This window comes from Sardina pilchardus, chromosome 18, assembly GCF_963854185.1.
Source record: "Sardina pilchardus chromosome 18, fSarPil1.1, whole genome shotgun sequence".
NCBI lineage: Eukaryota > Metazoa > Chordata > Actinopteri > Clupeiformes > Clupeidae > Sardina > Sardina pilchardus.
In genome coordinates, this window is record NC_085011.1 from 23,425,226 (window position 1) to 23,442,725 (window position 17,500).

Genomic DNA, 17,500 nt, shown 5'->3' on the forward strand with positions numbered 1-17,500 from the left:
TCCATTTCTAATTGCGGTTGAGTCTTTCTTTTTTTTTTATTTGGGGGATGAAGTATTCTCTCCAGCTACAGCAGTAGCGATCTGAGTGGTTTGTATTATTTTATTATTTTTTTCACACTGTTTAATTGGTTTCATAAACAGATTATTATTATTATTCTTTATTTTTTTTTGCAAGGGTGGTGGGCTTAATTGCTAATCACCATTCACCGGGCTTGTGAACAGTTTAGTTGGATCAAGTGCAATTTTCTCTCTTTGGCATGAAAGCGCCACAGCCCCCCCAGGCTGGAGACTGTTCCTGGTGAACGTTCTCTTTTTCTGAGGTGTGTTCAGCACCGGGACCCCTGTGCCAGTCCTCGTCTGTGTGTTGGGGGTGAAATTACCCACTTCTAGGGACACTTGAGGACCGATGACTGATTCCTGTAATGTTTCGGTCTTATGTTTTTACGAACAAGGACAGGGTAGCCGCACACTCTGATCTCTTTTGAAGTGATTTATTCCAGACCGACATTTCTGTAAACAGCCTTTATTGAGGTTGTCTTCTGTTTTTGCACCATAATTCTAATGAGCTATGTTTGATGTCTTCCTACTCAACAGATTAAAAAAAATATATGTATTGAATCGATTCGTGCTTGTTTTATGTTACTGTATGTCAGTCTTTCTTAATCATTTTTATTCAAGAGATTATTTTGTTGGTTATTCTCGTCCTTCAGCTGTCATCACGGACAAGCTTTTCTTGCTCACCTTTGTGGAGAAGAACCAGGTGTGTCTGATTCACATGGCCAAGAAGACCCAGGGTTCCCCCGAGTCCAGTCGACGCGTGGACAAGCTCTCTCCATCAGAGCTTAAGGTGAGAACAACCCACAACCCCCCACTCGCCCGCCACTTCAAACTCACACAAACTGTTACCATGCCTCCCCCCAATACACACACGCACACACAACCTGTTGGTCAGGATAGGTGGATAGGGGATATGTGGTGACTCAATTAAAGCCACTTAAGGACCCAGGGGGTGCCTCTGGTTGTTTGGCTTTTTGTGGTGATTAGGAGTGGGCTTACCTTCCCCGCCTCACCACAGGGGAATGACACAGCAGCAATTACCCAGCATCCTCTCCTCCATCTGCACACCCCGGGGGCCACCTTTGGGGCGGCAGGGCAGGGCTGGTCAGTAAATAACCACAAATGATCTGTTTGTCTGTCGGAAAAAAAAAGAAAATAAAGTGTCGAAATCTCTTAACTGTTTTTTAGTGGCTTTGGAGTTTGTGAAAGCCCCCCCTTTAAAGATTAGATCTCCTCACAGTGTCAAATAACACCCTCTATCATAAATATTTGGGAGGAATCCACATTGACTTCAGGACACCATATAGGCTTCTGAGGGTAAGGCTATTGTCATTCTCCAGGCCACAGTTACACAGTGTTTAATTTTTAAGAGCACACGCTGATTGACCCAGTGTGTTAATGCCGTCCTGAGATTTGATAGATGCTGTCTTCGAAGCGTGAAGAGAATTCATGGGAGACACGATGAGCTAAACAACAGTAAAAACTCACCCATTTCAGAGAAAGACAGAGCTCTAGAGTTTAATTACCAAGCATATCGTGTTCTAGTAGTCAATGGCAGGCTGATTGACACAGTAACCGATTACATTAATAATGTAGCCGCGATATAATCATAAATAAGGGAATACGTCTGAATATCTGATCGTCTCCAAGAATCGGATCCAGCCGGCAGCCATATTTGATCCTCAACCCTTTCCCCCCCCCAGAAGTAAACTCTTCCCGTCAGATAGGTGAACATCTTTCTTCTCGCCCTGAACGGAGCTTGCATGCAGACGTGCAGATAAACGACCCGTTCACATTGCTATCAGTGGCTTTTCGATAGAAGTGCTCGACTAAAACGAGTGCATAGAAATGTAAATTCAGTGTGGCTCATACTCTCTGGGTCCACTTGCTAGAGGGGTGGTAATGTGTGGTATAAAGAACGAGCCGCAGACAGACAGACAGACAGGCAGACAGACAGATAGACAGACAGATAGACAGACAGGCGGGCGGGCGGGCGGATGGGCAGACAGTGGGGTTTTTGGAGGACGCCTGTTCTAAGCCAAAAGGAGGATCTGCGTTGATGGGGTGAGGGGGTAGCTCTATAATTGCGGGGATTTCTTTCACTCTGTGATGTTCACCCAGCTTATGCCTCTGCCGAGGAGACGCAAAGGTTGAGGGGGGGTGGGGGGGGGGTGCTGGAGGGGGCTGGGTGGGAAGTTGGGGCAGGGTCAAGTTCGCCCTTCAGCCCGAAGCTTAAAAAAAAAAAAAAAAAAACACACACAAAAAAAACAGAGGTGATCTTTTCTTCCTTCTGTTTTTTTCCCTCACACTCTGTGCATTCTTTTATTCATTTATATAATTATATATGCCAACCCCCCCCCCCAAAATTTGGTCCACATATAAAAATTTTTTTTTTAAAAAAATGGAGGGAAGAGGCTTTATTCCATCCCCTGAAAGCATTAACCCCATTTTAATGGCCAGAGCCAAGTGGTGAGATCACAATTTGGATGAGTCTGATTATGTGTTAAATACAATACATAAATGCATCGGGCCCTTAACACCCATTGCTCCGTGGCGTTATAGCATTACTGTCGGCCTTTGTTGCGGCACAGACGGGAATATGAAAGCAATCTCTCCTGTAGTGCGCCTGGATCCAGAAGCGCACGGCTGATAAGGGGACCCCCCTGGCCTCTCCCAGTGTTTGGTCCAGTAGGCTAAGCTTTGAGTCTAATCCCCCAGAAAGCAGTTTGATTATTGCTGACCAGCAAACGCCAGCAAGATGGCAAGTTGGAGGGGAGGGGACGGGAGTGTGTGTGTGTGTGTGTGTGTGTGTGTGTGTGCGTGTGTGTGTGTGTTTGGGAAGAGGAGGAGAGTAAAAGAAGATATGTGTTCTCCCCCTCCTCTGTGGTGTGTGTGTGTGTGTGTGTGTGTGTGTTTTTTGGCGTCTCTTGATATATTTTTGGGGCGATTTTGGTCCGTCTCATTGCTGTGAAATGTGGGTGGGGGAAATCTAAACCTAGCTCCTCTCGCTCCCTCCTCTTTCTCTCTCCCTCTCTCTCTATCTCTGGTGCCTTTAAACAGCCATCACAAAGCCAAATGATCTTTCAGCACCGAGACACCCACCATTCCCCCACCCGAATCCCACCACCAAAAACCCCACTCCCCCCCCCCCCCCCCCACCCCCCATTCCCTCGCTCATGCCTGCACTTTCCTCCCCTCTCCAACATGGCGGCGGGTCGAGGCAGCCGCGAGTCTGGGACTGGCGAGATAGAGCTGTTGACACGCGGGGAAGACGCCATTGTGTTGTGACTGGCGCAGATAAACCCCAGTGCCATAAAAGGCGGTATGGAAATCGCTCTTGTTACAGAAAAGCAAATAAGCTCCGTGGTCCCCACATAAAAGGCCGGGGTCATAGCAGAAGACCTTCAAGTTGGAAGGCTGCATTCATTTGCGTCGGGGGTTTTATCTGTACCCCCCCCCCCTCCCCCCTCCTCCTCCTCCTCCGCCCCCCTCCCCCACGTACAATGCGTCTTGTTTATTGTTATGGTGGTTATTGGACGGCCCCGTTCTCCCGATGAACTGTGCCGGGCACCTTGAGATCTCATTACAGGAGCAGTCCGCAGCCCTTAGTGCGTAGGAGCGTGTCTGTATTTGCGGGGCAAACAACCTCCACCGCCACCAGAAGAAAAAAAAGAATGCCGAACAAACATGGTTATTGAAATGAATTATCTGAAAAAGTGGGGAGCCTGAAACCCTGAATGCCCCGAAAGTGACACGCGAAACCTTATTACTAAAGCAATACCCCGCTACATAATCAAAAGAAAGTCTCTCTCTCTCCATCTTTCTCTCTCTCTCTCTCTGCCTCCCTCTGTCTTCCTCTTATGCCAACCTGGACACCCACCTCATGGGCACCATGGCGAGGCACGGTCTGATCCCTCCCAGCCCGCACTTGTGTATGTTGATCGTCTTTGCCCTTGTTTTGTTTTGTTTGTTGTTTTCGTTCTTTAATTTTACATGTCTCATCTCTCCAACCCCAAACCCACCCCTCCTCCCCAACCCCACACCCCACCTCCACCCCGCACCCCCCCCAGGTCTCGAGCGTGGCGCTGCCCAGTGGAGCGGGCCGGCGTCTGGGCCGGCGCGTGGGGCTGAGCCGCTCGCAGGACGTGGCCGTGTGCTGGTGGCCGGCGCCTAACGAGGAGGAGGCCCGGCCTTGGTCTCCGCTCCCCAGCGAGGCCGACAGGGCCAACCTGGTTCTGCTCAGCTGCTCTGACCCCGCGGGCCTCAAGGTGAGAGCCAGGTCCAGCACACATGGGAGGGGTGTGTGTGTGTGTGGGGGGGGGGGAGGAAGGGTGCACTGGGCTGAAATGTAAACACACACTGGTCAGTTAATAAATAGGGCATAACCTCCTAAATAATGGAGAGGGTTTTAATGATGCTGCAGTGATGCTCGAGTGATCAGGGGCTGGGCTGGTCTCTCTCCCTCCCCTCCACTGTATTTCTGTCTTCTTCTCTCACCTCCTTTTCTTGTTGTTAGTCGTGTTCTCTGCATTTTTTAGTCATGCTCCCTGCCTTTTATGTCACGTGTCAACTTCAGTTCCATTTGTGCAACACCATGGCTTTTCAGCGCTGCACAGCGCAGCAGTTCCGCTATATGTCATCTCGACTCCAGCTTAGGTAACGTAGATGGTGTTATTTTGGGAAGCGTAAGAGACGCGACGCGCGTTCGCACGTCTCCCAGAGTTCTCTCTTAATGGACTAGACGCTGGCGGACCTCTTTGATCTGCCAGGAAGTTCTGCGGCGGCAGCAGACGTTCACGTCAAGGAAGCGTAATGCTGCTAGTGTGTTCTCCTACAGCAGTGACAGTCCTTCCCCTCTTCCTCACCGCCATAGAGCCGCAGCAGTAGCCTAGCATAGCCTTAGACATCTCAGGGGTGGCGTTTCAATTTCATTCCATTCCGTTTATTTATTTATTTGTTGGTAAAGATGGGGAACTAAGCTGTGATTTGGGCACAGGCACTGGCAGCATGGCTGCCACCCCACAAACCCACTGGTACCCCACCCACCCACCCCCGCCACTCCCCCTTGGAGCCGACGCCACCCCTCCGCTCTGGTAAAGAAGCGGGAATGTTGTACGCGGCAGACGATCCCAAATTTTTCCGAGTTGCGCAGCTTAAGAAATGATAGCACGGCGTCTCTTAAACACATGCAAAATATTCAGGAGCGTGCAGGGGGTGGGGGGGGTGAGTGTGTGTGTGTGTAGGGGGGAGGAAGGGGGGGGGGGTGCAAAGAAATAAGAGTCGAGGCAAAGACGGAGAGCGAGAGAAGGGAGGGAGGCAATGGAGAGGGAGTGAAAGAGAAGCGTTACCAATTGCATATGCACATAATGAAAACAAACGCGGAGGGCTGCAGGGGGAGGGGGGGAGGTTTGGAAAGAAATAAATAAACAGGCGAGCAAGCGAGGATGCCGGGCGGTTCAGACGGTTTGGAACCCGCACTGGATTTATCTTAGTCCTTCACCTATTTTTTTTTTTTTTTTTCATTCTCTCCCCCCTTTTCCGCTTAAAGAACATTAAAGTCTCCTTGCCTGCATCGTTTCTAATTAAAGTGTTTGTTGTCATTTTCAGATCCGCAGTGTGAAATTAAGCTAGCAGTTTATGTAAGAGCCATGGAGCAAATCAAACACTTTGCTCATCAGAAAGGCTGGGACTTCAATCACTTCAAGCTCATATATATGTTCCTTTTGTTAAGTTTGCTATCTGCATGCTAAGCCAATTTTCTACTTAAGTCTCTGGCATTTAAAAGTCTGATTTATTTCCCTATGTGGTCTTAATTCTTACCCCTCGCTGATAAGAAGAGCCAAGGCACGCTGGAAGAGAAAAAAAATATGTACCGGTATGTGTGCCGGTTTATGCAGCAGTTTAACATTTTTAACGATTCCCTCTTGCTGGAATTTAATAATCTTAATGGAAAAAAGCAAAACAGATGCACATATTTTTCCAACTGAATGTTGTTATTGTTGCCGTTGTTGTTTTATGTCTGTCTGTTTGTGTGCGTGTGTGTTTATGTTTTCGTTCTTATGTGTATATATATGTGTGCTTTTGTGTGTGTGTGTGTGTGTGTGTGTGTGTGTGTGTGTATCCTGTTATCTATCTTCTAACACTTATCCCCCTTGGTTGTCTGTGTATGTTTGTGATGCCAGTCGCGCGACTGCTGAGCCATTTCCAGACACATTTTACAACACAAATGAGCACTGTAGGAAAACGCCTTGCTCATTATACTTCAATAAGCACATTTGCAAAAGACTAAAGATATTTATTAGCATTTCACATTATCACTTTAGCTTAACATCTTGATGAATTTACATTCATGAAGATAAAACAAAATGTAAAAAAAAAAGTGTAATCACAACAAATCGCAACTTCAAAGACATTTTAAAGTTCAAAATCTCTTCTTGTTGGTGTATTTCCTAACTGGGTTAGAAGTGGGGTGGGGGTGTGGGGGGGGGGTAAGCCTGTGGTCTGTAGGCCATCTCCCCCTCCATCTCTCTCTCTCTCTCTCTCTCTCTCTCTCTCTCTCTCTCTCTCTCTCTCTCTCTCTCCCTCCGTCGTGCATAAGGGCAGTATGTGCAGGAGCCAGTGGAGGATTTCATGGCACACCAGGCTGACAAGTATCTGTGCAGTGGCAACGGGATTGCTGCTCGCCGCATCTGCGCCCCAATCTGGAGACCAAAAAACTTATTCAGGAGTCACCACCCTCTCCTCGTTTATCTCTCTCTCCTCTCTTCCTTTTCTTCCCCCACTCCCTTACTCCTTCTCTCTCTCTCTCTCGCTCCCTCTCTCTCTTTCTCTCTCTCTCTCTGCTCCGTGGGCTGGAAAATTGGCTCAAAAAGGGCACTGCTGTGAACAAGGGCTGGCACTCAGCTGGACGATGCTGGGTTTATCTTTCATGCCTCCCGAAGAAAAAAGGAGAGAGTTCAGAGAAGAGAGGAGAAGAATAGGGAAGAATAGTTTTGACCAGTCACTGAAACCAATAACTAGGAAAGACCTACTTACTGCTGTTACCTCCCTCTCTTGCTCTCCCTCTCTCTTCCTCTCTCTCTCCCTCCCTCTTTCTCTTTCTCTCTCTCTCTCTCTCTCTCTCTCTCTCTCTCTCTCTCTCTCTCTCTCTCTCTCTCTCTCTCCCTGGCTGCGTTTGAGCTCTGGAGGTGCGTGGAGATGCCGTTTGTCTTGGGCTCACTTTGTGAAATTGAATCTCTCATTGTTTCAGGAACAGCTGTGGGGATTTGAGGCGTCTCTCAATGCAGGTCTTAAGAAGGATCACCCTGTGAAGATGTTAAAGCGCTTTTCAACGAGGGCTGGGGGAGGTGGGGCTGGGGGGAGGATGAGAGGTGGGCACCCCCAAAATGGCCCACAGTGCTGTGACAGACGCCAGCTAACGAACGGCTGCCACGGTTTACCTTTTTTGTGGTGTTTTTTTTTGTTTTGTTTGGTTTTGTATTTGTTGCTTTCATTTTTGCTGTCTGTGTTATTGTGGTTATTTTTTTGTTGTTGTTGGTGTGTGTGACGCTGAGGCTGTGTGAAAGTTCTGTGTGTGTGTGTGTGTGTGTGTGTGTGTGTGTGTGTGTGTGTGTGTGTGTGCATGTGTGTGTGTGTGTGTGTGTGTGTGTGTGTGTGTGTGTGTGTGTGTTGCCCTGCCCTGCTGAAGTGAGAGCCCCACTCCTCAGTGGGATAAGCCCAGCAAGAGAGCCTATGCTGTGGCCATCCAACTGGCCTCTCCCGGCGGCGGTGGCTATGGCCGCGGAGAGCGGGCGGCGGGGTCGGTGGGGGCTGCTGGTGCCGAGGCCCAGGCCAGCTGCGGCTGAAGCCCAGAGGACCAGGCCCGTGGCTGGGGCAGGTGTGGCTCAGCGGGCCCCGCCACTGTGGAGAGCTGGCAGCGATCCGGATCTCTCCTCTGTGCTGTCAGCACCTCCTCCCCTCCCCTCCTCCTCTCTCTCCTCCTCCTCTCCCCTTTCCCATCCCTCCCCCACCTCCTCCTCGCTCCCTCCCTCCCTCCCTCTCTCTCCCCTCCGCCGCCCCCCTGGGGAGCAGCAGGAGCCGGCCCTGGGGATTATGGGAAAAAAAAAAAAAATCATCTGCTTCCTCACATAGACCATAGGCAACCTGCTTAACTCCCTTTTTGGCACTCGCCGACAAAACCCAGCTTTGCGCCAGCCAGCCCCGATCCCCCGTTCTGTCTACACGGCGAAATGAACCACACTCATTACTGCAGGCAACTGCGAGAAAAGGGTGGGGGGGGGGGGACAGACAAAAAAAAAAAAAAAAACCCTGAATGCTTTTTTCCGATAGGGACTTTTTAAGCCTGTGTGTGTAGAGGTTAAATCTCCAAACAAATTTACAGAATGCCTCATTGTAGCGGTGGCGCATGGCGGCGATATCTTTTGTCACGGTGCCCCTGTTTGCGCAAGTGATGTAGCACACACGCTGAATATTAACTTTACACGTGTCTTACACGCCGGGCCGGCCGCGAGCCTCGCCACCGTGGCCACGGTCAGCGCGTCCTGTCACGGCCTCCCTCACACACATCTGTATCCCCGAGCGGGAGCGGGGAGTTTTCGCCTCCCGTATCGATCGGCCATCGACAGGAGGAAAATATGTATAAATGTCTCGTCAAGTGATATTTAAAAATGTCAGATATACATGGCAGCCTAATCAATAGGACATTTGTGATTCTGTTTGATTTGTTAGACCAGGAGATGAGGAGTGTGTGAGAGGAAATGATCTGAAGGTGCTGTTTATAGATGCCATCTTTATAGCACTGTTGTGTTAGCCATGTTGGTACAGATGTTGTACCTACACTTGAGCTTACTGTCTTTTTTCCCCCCACTTTCCATTATTTTCACTCTCTTCTTTAATGTCGCCTTCCCCTCCGAAGTTCTGGATTTTTTTCCTCTTTACTCCCACGTGTACTTTTTGTCTATATTTATTTTATGTTCCCCAATGACTTACTTTCTCTCTCTCTCTCCCCCCCCTCTCTCCCCCCTCCTCCTGTCCCCCTGTCTCTCTCTCTGTGTGCAGGTGCTGAGCTGTGTGCGTACCCAGGGCGACCCACTGGACTGCAGCTTCAGCCTGACTCAGCCGTACCAGCTGCTGACGCTGGAGGTGCCCGCGGACGCCCCCTCAGCGGCCGACGCCTCGGTCGCCGCGGTCACGGCCCTGAGCGCCACCTACGAGAGCGCCCGCGGCCGCCTGCAGCGCCTGTCCGTCCAGCGGCTGACCCTTCCCGCCCGGCCGATCAGCTGCGCGCGCGACCCCTCCGAGAGCCGCCTCCTGCTGGGCCTGAGCGACTCGTCGCTGGTGCTGCGCGACGTGGGCCGCGCCGCCGGGCTCTCGCTGCGCGCCCACTGCCCCATGCTGCCCAGCCTGTGCGCCTGGCACCCGGCGGGGGGCCTCCTGGTGGTCGGAGGTGGCCAGGGCGAGCTGCAGTGCTTCGACCTGGGCCTGGCGCCGCTGCCCCTGCGACTGCTGGACGAGGAGCAGGCCTGCCGCTCGCCGGGCCCCAGCCTCCAGCTGTGCCGCCACCTGAGGGCCCCCGGGGGTCTGGTGGGGCTGCAGTGGGCCGTCGCCCAGTGGGGGAGTCAGGCGGCGGGGGACGGGGGGCTGGAGGTCCACGACCTGCTGCTGCTCAGCTTCCATGGAGGACCCGTGGCTGCACTGAGGCTAAAGCTGGGTGAGTCTCTCTCTGTGTGTGTGTGTGTGTGTGCCTGTGTGTGTGCCTATGTGTGTGTGTGTGTGTGTGTGCACGCCTGTGTGTGTGCGCCTATGTGTGTGTGTGTGTGTGTGTGTAGGTACTGGTAGGGGTCTCTGTGTGAGTGTATATGTGTGTGCCTGTCCAACTAGGTTCTTGTGTGTGTGCGTCCCTGTGTATGTAGGTAGGGGTCTGTGTGTGTGTGTGTGTGTGTGTGTGTGTGTGTGTGTGTGTTTTGTACATGTGCATGTATGTGTGTGCACATGGGCAAGCAAGCCAGGAGGAAAAGGGTGAAGTGCAGAGAACAAAGGGAAGCGAGCAGCTGTTTGACAGATGAGGAGGACCGAGAGATGGCAAGAAATAGATTGACATTGGACTGGAGCAGTAAAGTGAGAGAAATGAGAGAGAGAGAAAGAAAGAGAAAGAGAGAGAGAGAGAGAGCAAGCAAGGTAACTGAGAGAGAAAATAAGAGAGAGAGGGAGGAGAAGGGGCAGTGGATGGGCTCCCAGGATGGGCTCAGCTTGACCAGAAGGCTCCCAGGAGTAGTGGGCGCTGGTGTGTGCTGCTGGTGCGGCCGCTTCATTTAGCTCCTCTGCAGTTCCCCTCCACTGCCTGCCTGCCTGCCTGCTCTGGAGGTGCCAGCCCCAGCCCCAGCCCCAGCCCCAGCTCCAGCCCCAGCCCCAGCCCCAGCCCCAGCCCCAGCCCCAGCTCACCAAACCAACACTACAGCCTCCTGATCAACAGTCCCCCCCTTTAATACCTCAACTAATTAGCTTAATGAGTTCATTTTCAGTACCTGGGACTCTGACGTACGCCTATGATAAATGATACCTCCGGTCACACACACATACACACACACACACACACACACACACACACACACACACACGCACACACACCGCGTTCAGTTTAATTTGGCAGTCACACAGAGGGAGGAGCCTCACTTGTAGAGGTCACTCAATAATTGCCCCGAGGCCAGAGCCTCCAGGAGAATTGTGGGATGTATTTTTGCCGATAAATCATTTACAGTGGCCGCGTGTCCCTCGGGGGGACTCAGATAAAGTTTGCCAATCAAAACCTGCCAAGCCAGCCTTGTTTAATTGTGACTTTGGAGGAAGATGTGACACATTGCAGCTCAACTGAAGTTTGAAGGAGAGGAGAAGAGAAAGAGAGAGAGTGAGAAAGAGAGAGAGAGAGAGAGAGAGAGAGAGAGGAATAATTGGAGAAGGGAGGGAGGCAGTAGGACGACAATAGTCCCCTTTCTCCTCTGATCATGTGCCAGGGTTTTGATGAAGAAAGTGAAAAAAAAAAACAGAAAGGAGGAGAAAAAAAAAGAAAACGTGCATCTCTGTGTTAACGGGTAATTCAGGGGGACGGGTGTGCGGCGCGTTTGGGCGCGTTTGTTTGTTTGTTTGTCTGCCTGCTTGTTTCGCTTGCTCCTTTATTTATTGACTCATTTCATTAGGGCCGCTACATGATAGAGTGAGCTAGAAGCAGCGGAGGAAGAAAGCCTTGGCACGCCTCCAGCTTTCCAGAGGAAGCCTCTTTTTCTCCCCTCTCTCTCTCTCCCTCTCTCTCTCTCTCTCCCTCTCTCCCTCTCTCTCTCTCTCTCTCTCCCTCTCTCGTGCTGCTTTTTTTTCCCCGCCGCCTCTCCAGTTATCTCATCTGGGCACACGTTTGCTGGAGTTGCTCTGGTTTGCAGACGGGATATTGAAGGGCAGCTGGGTTCCACGCTAGGAGAAGGCAGAGAGAAAGAGGGAGAGGGAGAGGGGGGAGAGAGAGAGGGAGAGAGAGAGAGAGAGAGAGAGAGAGAGAGAGCACAAGAGGGGAGAGGAAAGGAAGACTAATTTGCACATTGAAATCAAAGCAAAAACAAATTTAGCACAGCGTTATAATATTTCGTCGTGACAGTTGCGTCATGTTAGCTGCTGTTGTCTGCACTGCCACATTTTTTTTCCACCAACATTAGGCCAATGGGACTGGAAAATCATCCAAATTGCCTAATTTGGTGCAGAACGTTCCTCTTATTCCGAGCGTGTGTGATACGACTCATGAGCGTGTCGGAATATTCCTTAATATTTCACCGTAGTCTTCTAAGGGGGAAACAGTGTGCTTTCAAAACAGTTTGGGCCCCTAAAGCCAAATGGTGTCCTGTTTATTTTTTGTTTACTGGTTGTTGTCGTTGTCGGTGTTGTTGTTGTTTAATCTCAGAGCGTAGAAGTACACACCTGGGGTGCAGAGGTACAGGTGGGACTGACACCTCCAAACCGTGATGACGCTGCTGCACAGTGAAGCTGTAAAGAGCATCTCTCCACACTTCTAACCTCGATACCTTCTTGATTTTCTGCATTCATGCAGTCCACCAACTGTCAGACTGTCGCTTTCTGTTATTTTATTAAAGCTATGAAATAAGTGGGCATTCCCTCTCCTCAAAGGACTTCTCTGAAGCTCTCTGAATTCTCTGTAGCTAGATAAGGACACATTAACCTGGTGCTTGTCATGAAAGCTTGCACATATCACTGCAGTTTTGATTGTCCACCTGCCGTCATTGTTATCTCTGGAAGTACAGTATATTATAATTACCTTCAGATTGTCAGTTTTCCCATTGGTTGCCTTATCAGGCTCTGAAATGTCATGCCCACCCTGACACAAGCACATTTTATTTTGATTTCTACTTCCTGTTTTTGTCAGCGCTGCTCTTACAGTCTTCTCTTTCTGTCAGGAGTTATCTCCCCCCGCCTCATGGACAGCGCTGGAGTCGCTGCTCTCTGCAGGACGTCGAGGAGCCCTGAGCGTGATTTTTGCACCTTGTGTTTGTGTCACTAAAGCATATGGGGGGTGGAGTTGGGGGGGGTCGGAGGTTTTTTCCTGTGGATAATCCACCTCTCTCTCTCTCTCTCTCTCTCTCTCTCTCTCTCTCTCTGCCTCTCTGCGCGTACGCTGCTTTTCCGTCTCCAAAGAGACTTAGCCAGGAACAGACGGTGACGCACGGCTCAAATTTTTCTTCCTCTTCCTCCTCCTCCTCCTCCCCACCCCATCCCATCCATGGGAAGCTCAGCTGATGCGTTTGCCACATTAGCGGGCTCTTTAGAGGATTTAGGCTGGGCCGCCTGCTAATTGCCTGCTTGTAATTTTAATTGGGCGCACCCATCTCCCAGCCCCCTCCACTCCCCCACTCCCCACCCCTCACTCACACCATTTCCTCTAAATCAATTAGACAATATGGTGGCCGTCCAGAAGAAAGAAACACTCTCCACACTCGCACGTGACTCCGTCGCTGATGGAGGACACGCGCACCTGACCAGGGTCACCCTCCCGGGCGCCGCCCGTATCAGATTAGGCTGACGCCACACACCCAGGGCTCTCCTGTGGAATTACCTGCAGAGCGGGGAGGATCATTGCGGGGTGGGGATGGAGGTGGGGTAAAAACAATAATGCCCTGTAGGACTGGGTTGCTATGGCGGACAGCATTCAGCATTCAGAGCCCGTGTGTGTGTGTGTGTGTGTGTGTGTGTGTGTGTGTGTGTGTGTGTGTGTGTGTGTGTGTGTGTGTGTGTGTGTGTGTGTGTGTGTGTGTGTGTGTGTGTCCGTGTCCGCCACTGTGAGTGTGTGATCTTCATTATGACAGTTGCGCGGGCCCCTTTTGTTTTGGCCGGTTTGTGAAGAGAGCTCACTGGCTTTAGCTCCTGTTGAGGAATGAACAAGGTTAAGCGGCGCTCCGATTGATTCTGCCTTTCTGCCGCCGGTGATTCAATACCGGCGGATTAGCGGACTGCTGAATAATTAAGTCCACTCTTTTTGTGCTTGTACCGGCAGTGGAGGTGTCGGCTGCCGCGGGTGATTACTGCTCATTGTGATCACAGGCCCTCGGTCCGGACTGCCGTCTGCCACAGTCACGGAAACCCCGTGCGGCAGAGAGAGGGGGAGAGAGAGAGAGAGAGAGAGAGAGAGAGAAAGAGGGCGGAGGAAGAGAAGGAGAGAAGACAAGGCGGTGTGAGAGAGGAAAGGTGACAATTGAAGGGAATGGAAGATGATAGAGAAGAATTGAGGTAGGCGGAAGATGATGGGTAATGATGTAGGTGGGGGGGAAGCGTGTGGGTGTAGAATAAAGAAAGAGAACGATGGGGGGGGGGGGTGCTAGTAACTAAAAGGTGGTGGGGGAGACCGCAGGTGTCAGGTGAAGGGCCTCACACAAGGGTGAAGAGGAAGGCCGACAGGAGATGTGACCACAGAGGAGAAAAAGAGTATGGGAGAAGCAGAAAACGTATCCAGTTAGTGTCCTCATAGCTGTATCGCATGTCAGTGTCTCACCTGGCCTTTCTGTGAACTTTGCGTGAAAAGCCAAAACAACATGAGGAAAACACAGAACCTTTCAAATTATCATGCGAATTTTGTGGAAAACATGCTCTCTCTCATATACGTTAGACATCACAAGTGTCATATAGGCATTGCACGCCCTTCTCTCATGTTTACATAGATATATGTACATTTATACCGTGCATGGTATGGACATCACAACTGCCATGTTGACACTCCATGTATATTCTAGCCCAGCGCTTTTAGCCTGCAGCGTGGAGGAGGCTGTCAAGCAGAGCGAGCTGATCGATGCGCCCGTCGATGCCAATCTGGCGCCGTGCAGTGCCTTTAAAGATCTTCTGCCAGTTACTTACCCCCGATGCCTGACCCTGCCCAGAGAAACCCTGCGCAGCCTCCTTCACTATCTGTGTGTGTGTGTGTGGGGGGGGGGAAGTGTGTCCACATGACGTCCAGCTGATAGCCCTCTGCACTGACGGCAGCCGAGAGGAGGGCTATCAGCGAGGCGGCTGACCTACAGGGCCCAGGGCGGATGATGACCGGCTCAGTGGGAGCGGACGAAGGCGGCGTGGTGCCCGCCAAGTGGACGAGGAATGTGTGGGGGCCTAATTGGCTTGAGTTTGGAGGGGAAGTGACCATTAGCATATGATAGCTGTGAGTACAGGAACCAGATGGAGAGAGAGAGAGAGAGAGAAGGAGAGAGAGAGAGAGAGAGAGAGAGAGATTGAGAGAGGGGGAATACACTATGTGGCATGCAGTCTTCCAATGATAGTGTTATGACATGCCTATGAAAGAAAAACAGTGTGTGAAAGTGCTCTCAAGCAGGCAACATGTTTTCCTTTTTGTTCCACAGAAGGTCATAGTATAAACATAGTCACATCCATCCATCCATGAGATATATTACAGGAGGAGGCCATTAATATTACATGTGCCAGTATGTATGATGTATGCTGTAGTGAATGGGTTTATAATGATCTCTGTGCTGAGGGCTTTTATTATGAAATGTTGATTAGCTTAGACTGTGGATGGTTCTCTGTGTGTCTCACCGACGCAAACGAGGGGAATGGAGAATGTTTTTCTCCCGGCGATTTATCTGGTTGTCGTCCCTTCTCCGCAGGCGCGCTGACGAGCGGTCAGCTGGGTCCGGTGGAGCTGGTCCTGCAGCGGCTGCGGCACGGGCAGGCGGACGAGGCGCTGGGCGTCCTGGCGGCGCTGGACTGGAGCGTGGCGGGCGGCGAGTGCTACCGCGCCCTGACCGCCGTCACCGAGCACCTGCTGCGGCTGCCGCTGGACGCCGAGCGCGAGGGTGAGAGACAGACCGACAGCTCCCTCGTTCCGTCCTCTTCATCTCCACCCTCCCACTCCTCCTCTTCCTCATCCTCATCCTCATCCTCCCTGCCCTCTCCTCGGGGGCGTGTGTGTAGGGGGGCCCATTCCATATCAGCTGTCCGCTGCGCTTTGTTTTATGTCCGATAGCGCTGTAGTCACATTATGTTAACAGAAAAGAGCCTTTCAAATCAAATCAAACAAATTACGACCGCTGTTTGGTTGAGTGATTTCACATAATTGTGAGTGGTAATTGTTCAGAGAAACATGTGCAAAACTAATCAAACTCCTGGCTCAGCTGCACCAGTGATGCCCTATCTGCTTCAGGCCGCTAGAATAGAACTCTGTGTCGGGACCGTCGGGGTAACAGCTCCAGAGCCCGTGTGTGTCAGCCCGGAGGTTAGCGTCATGTCTGAATCATTCGAAGGGTAGCATGTCCGGGTAACAAATCTCCGTGTATTAAACAGAGGTTATGTGTGAAAGTGCTTACAGTAGGACCAGTATCAGGCTTTTATACTTCAACACCTGCCACAAGTACAGCTGTACTTTCTTACTCCAGTTTTTGTCAAGTTCATTCATAATTCATTGGCTCCAGAAAAAGGTTTTTCAGATTATTCATTTAATTTGATGTTAGCGGCGTGTTGTCTTTGTTTAGTAAAGCTTAATCCAGTATTGATACAGTTGATACCGCTGTATTGTTTAAATGTTTAATTGTGTGTGTTTGAAAGAGATTTGATGCCATGGTCATCTTTGTGTGTGTGTGTGTGTGTGTGTGTGTGTGTGTGTGTGTGTGTGTGTGTGTGTGTGTGTGTTTTCACATGCAGCCCAGCTGGAGGCCGCTCTAGGTGTGTTCTACGCTCCATCCCGGCCGATGTCGGACACAGTGGTTCTGGAGTTCAGGGAGCCCATCAGCAGATATGCCCGCCGCTTCTTCCACCACCTGCTCAGGTGAGACAACCCCCCCCCCCCCACACACACACACACACACACCTGTTCCCCTGCTACGGCCTCGCAAGGGACCCCACCTTCACACAAGCAACAGGGGGTTAATGCAGGGCAACAATATATGACATGTGGGGCATGTAAGAAGAGGTGAATTATCCCACATGTGATATCAGTGATGTCTTGCTCCTTAGAAATTCATTTTATGATGATTAAATACGATATTGTGTCCAGAGAAGTACACTCTAGCAATAGCCCTTATGAAAAACAAAGATTCGATCATAGTGGAATGATGCATATGACTATCTCTGTGCTCTCAATTTGTTCAAGTTTACATTTGTTTAGTATACAATTTGCTAAAAAGTGTGTCTCACTGTCTATTTGTGTTCTCCACCAAATGGATTTTGGACTTTGTGTTAGGTTAGTTGAAATAAAGTTCCCAGCTTTATGTTGTGCATGTGTTGCTGTGCTCCTCTTGAGCTAGTCCTCCCTCTCTGCCTCTCTATTTGAAACCTGTGGATAGTGAGTCAGATCAAGCCAATAGAATTGAAATTCACTCAGCCGCCTGGAAAAGCCTGGATAGTTCTGCACGCCTCCGTTGTCATTCACACATTGGCATTCTCGTCGTGTTTGTCTCAGGCACCAGCGGTTTGAAAAGGCCTTCCTCCTGGCCGTGGACATTGGGGCGCGAGACCTTTTTATGGTGAGTATCTTTTATAATCCGTTCATTATGGCTCTCCGCGAGCCCCCTCTTCTGCCGTTTGACCCTGCAGTGGTCTCCTCGTCTCCCCACAGTGCACAGCCACGGAGTAGTTTAGCAAGTTTTTGCTTTTGTAGCCCAGAGGAACTCCGCAGAGTTTTTTTGGTGTGTGTGTGTGGGGTTTTTTTTCTGTTCGTTTTTTTTTGTTTTTTTGGCGTTGTTGTTGTTTTTTTTGTTTTTCTTTTTGTCGTCTCTTTATCGTAGCAAGGCGAGACCGGGCCATTGAGTGTTTCATTAGGAGGAGGGAGCAAGAACAGTGGAGTCTCTCTTTCAGGACTCTTTTTCTCTCTCTCTTTCTTTCTCTTTCTCTCTCTCTCTGCTCTCTCGCTTTTTCACTCTCTCTCTTTCTCTCTCTCCCTCTCTTTCTCTTTCTC

The 17,500-nt window shown here is 50.5% G+C and overlaps 1 protein-coding gene across 2 annotated transcripts in view; it reads left to right on the plus strand.

Annotated features, from left to right (window-relative positions):
• wdpcp (WD repeat containing planar cell polarity effector) overlaps positions 1 to 17,500 on the plus strand; it is a 73,530-nt gene that overhangs the window by 42,310 nt on the left and 13,720 nt on the right. For both annotated transcript variants that reach the window (XM_062520243.1, XM_062520244.1), the window contains 6 exons: positions 711 to 847; positions 4,128 to 4,325; positions 9,115 to 9,766; positions 15,216 to 15,404; positions 16,249 to 16,372; positions 17,006 to 17,069. In XM_062520243.1, coding sequence (XP_062376227.1) covers positions 711 to 847; positions 4,128 to 4,325; positions 9,115 to 9,766; positions 15,216 to 15,404; positions 16,249 to 16,372; positions 17,006 to 17,069 — 1,364 coding nt within the window. The remainder of the gene's footprint in view (positions 1 to 710; positions 848 to 4,127; positions 4,326 to 9,114; positions 9,767 to 15,215; positions 15,405 to 16,248; positions 16,373 to 17,005; positions 17,070 to 17,500) is intronic.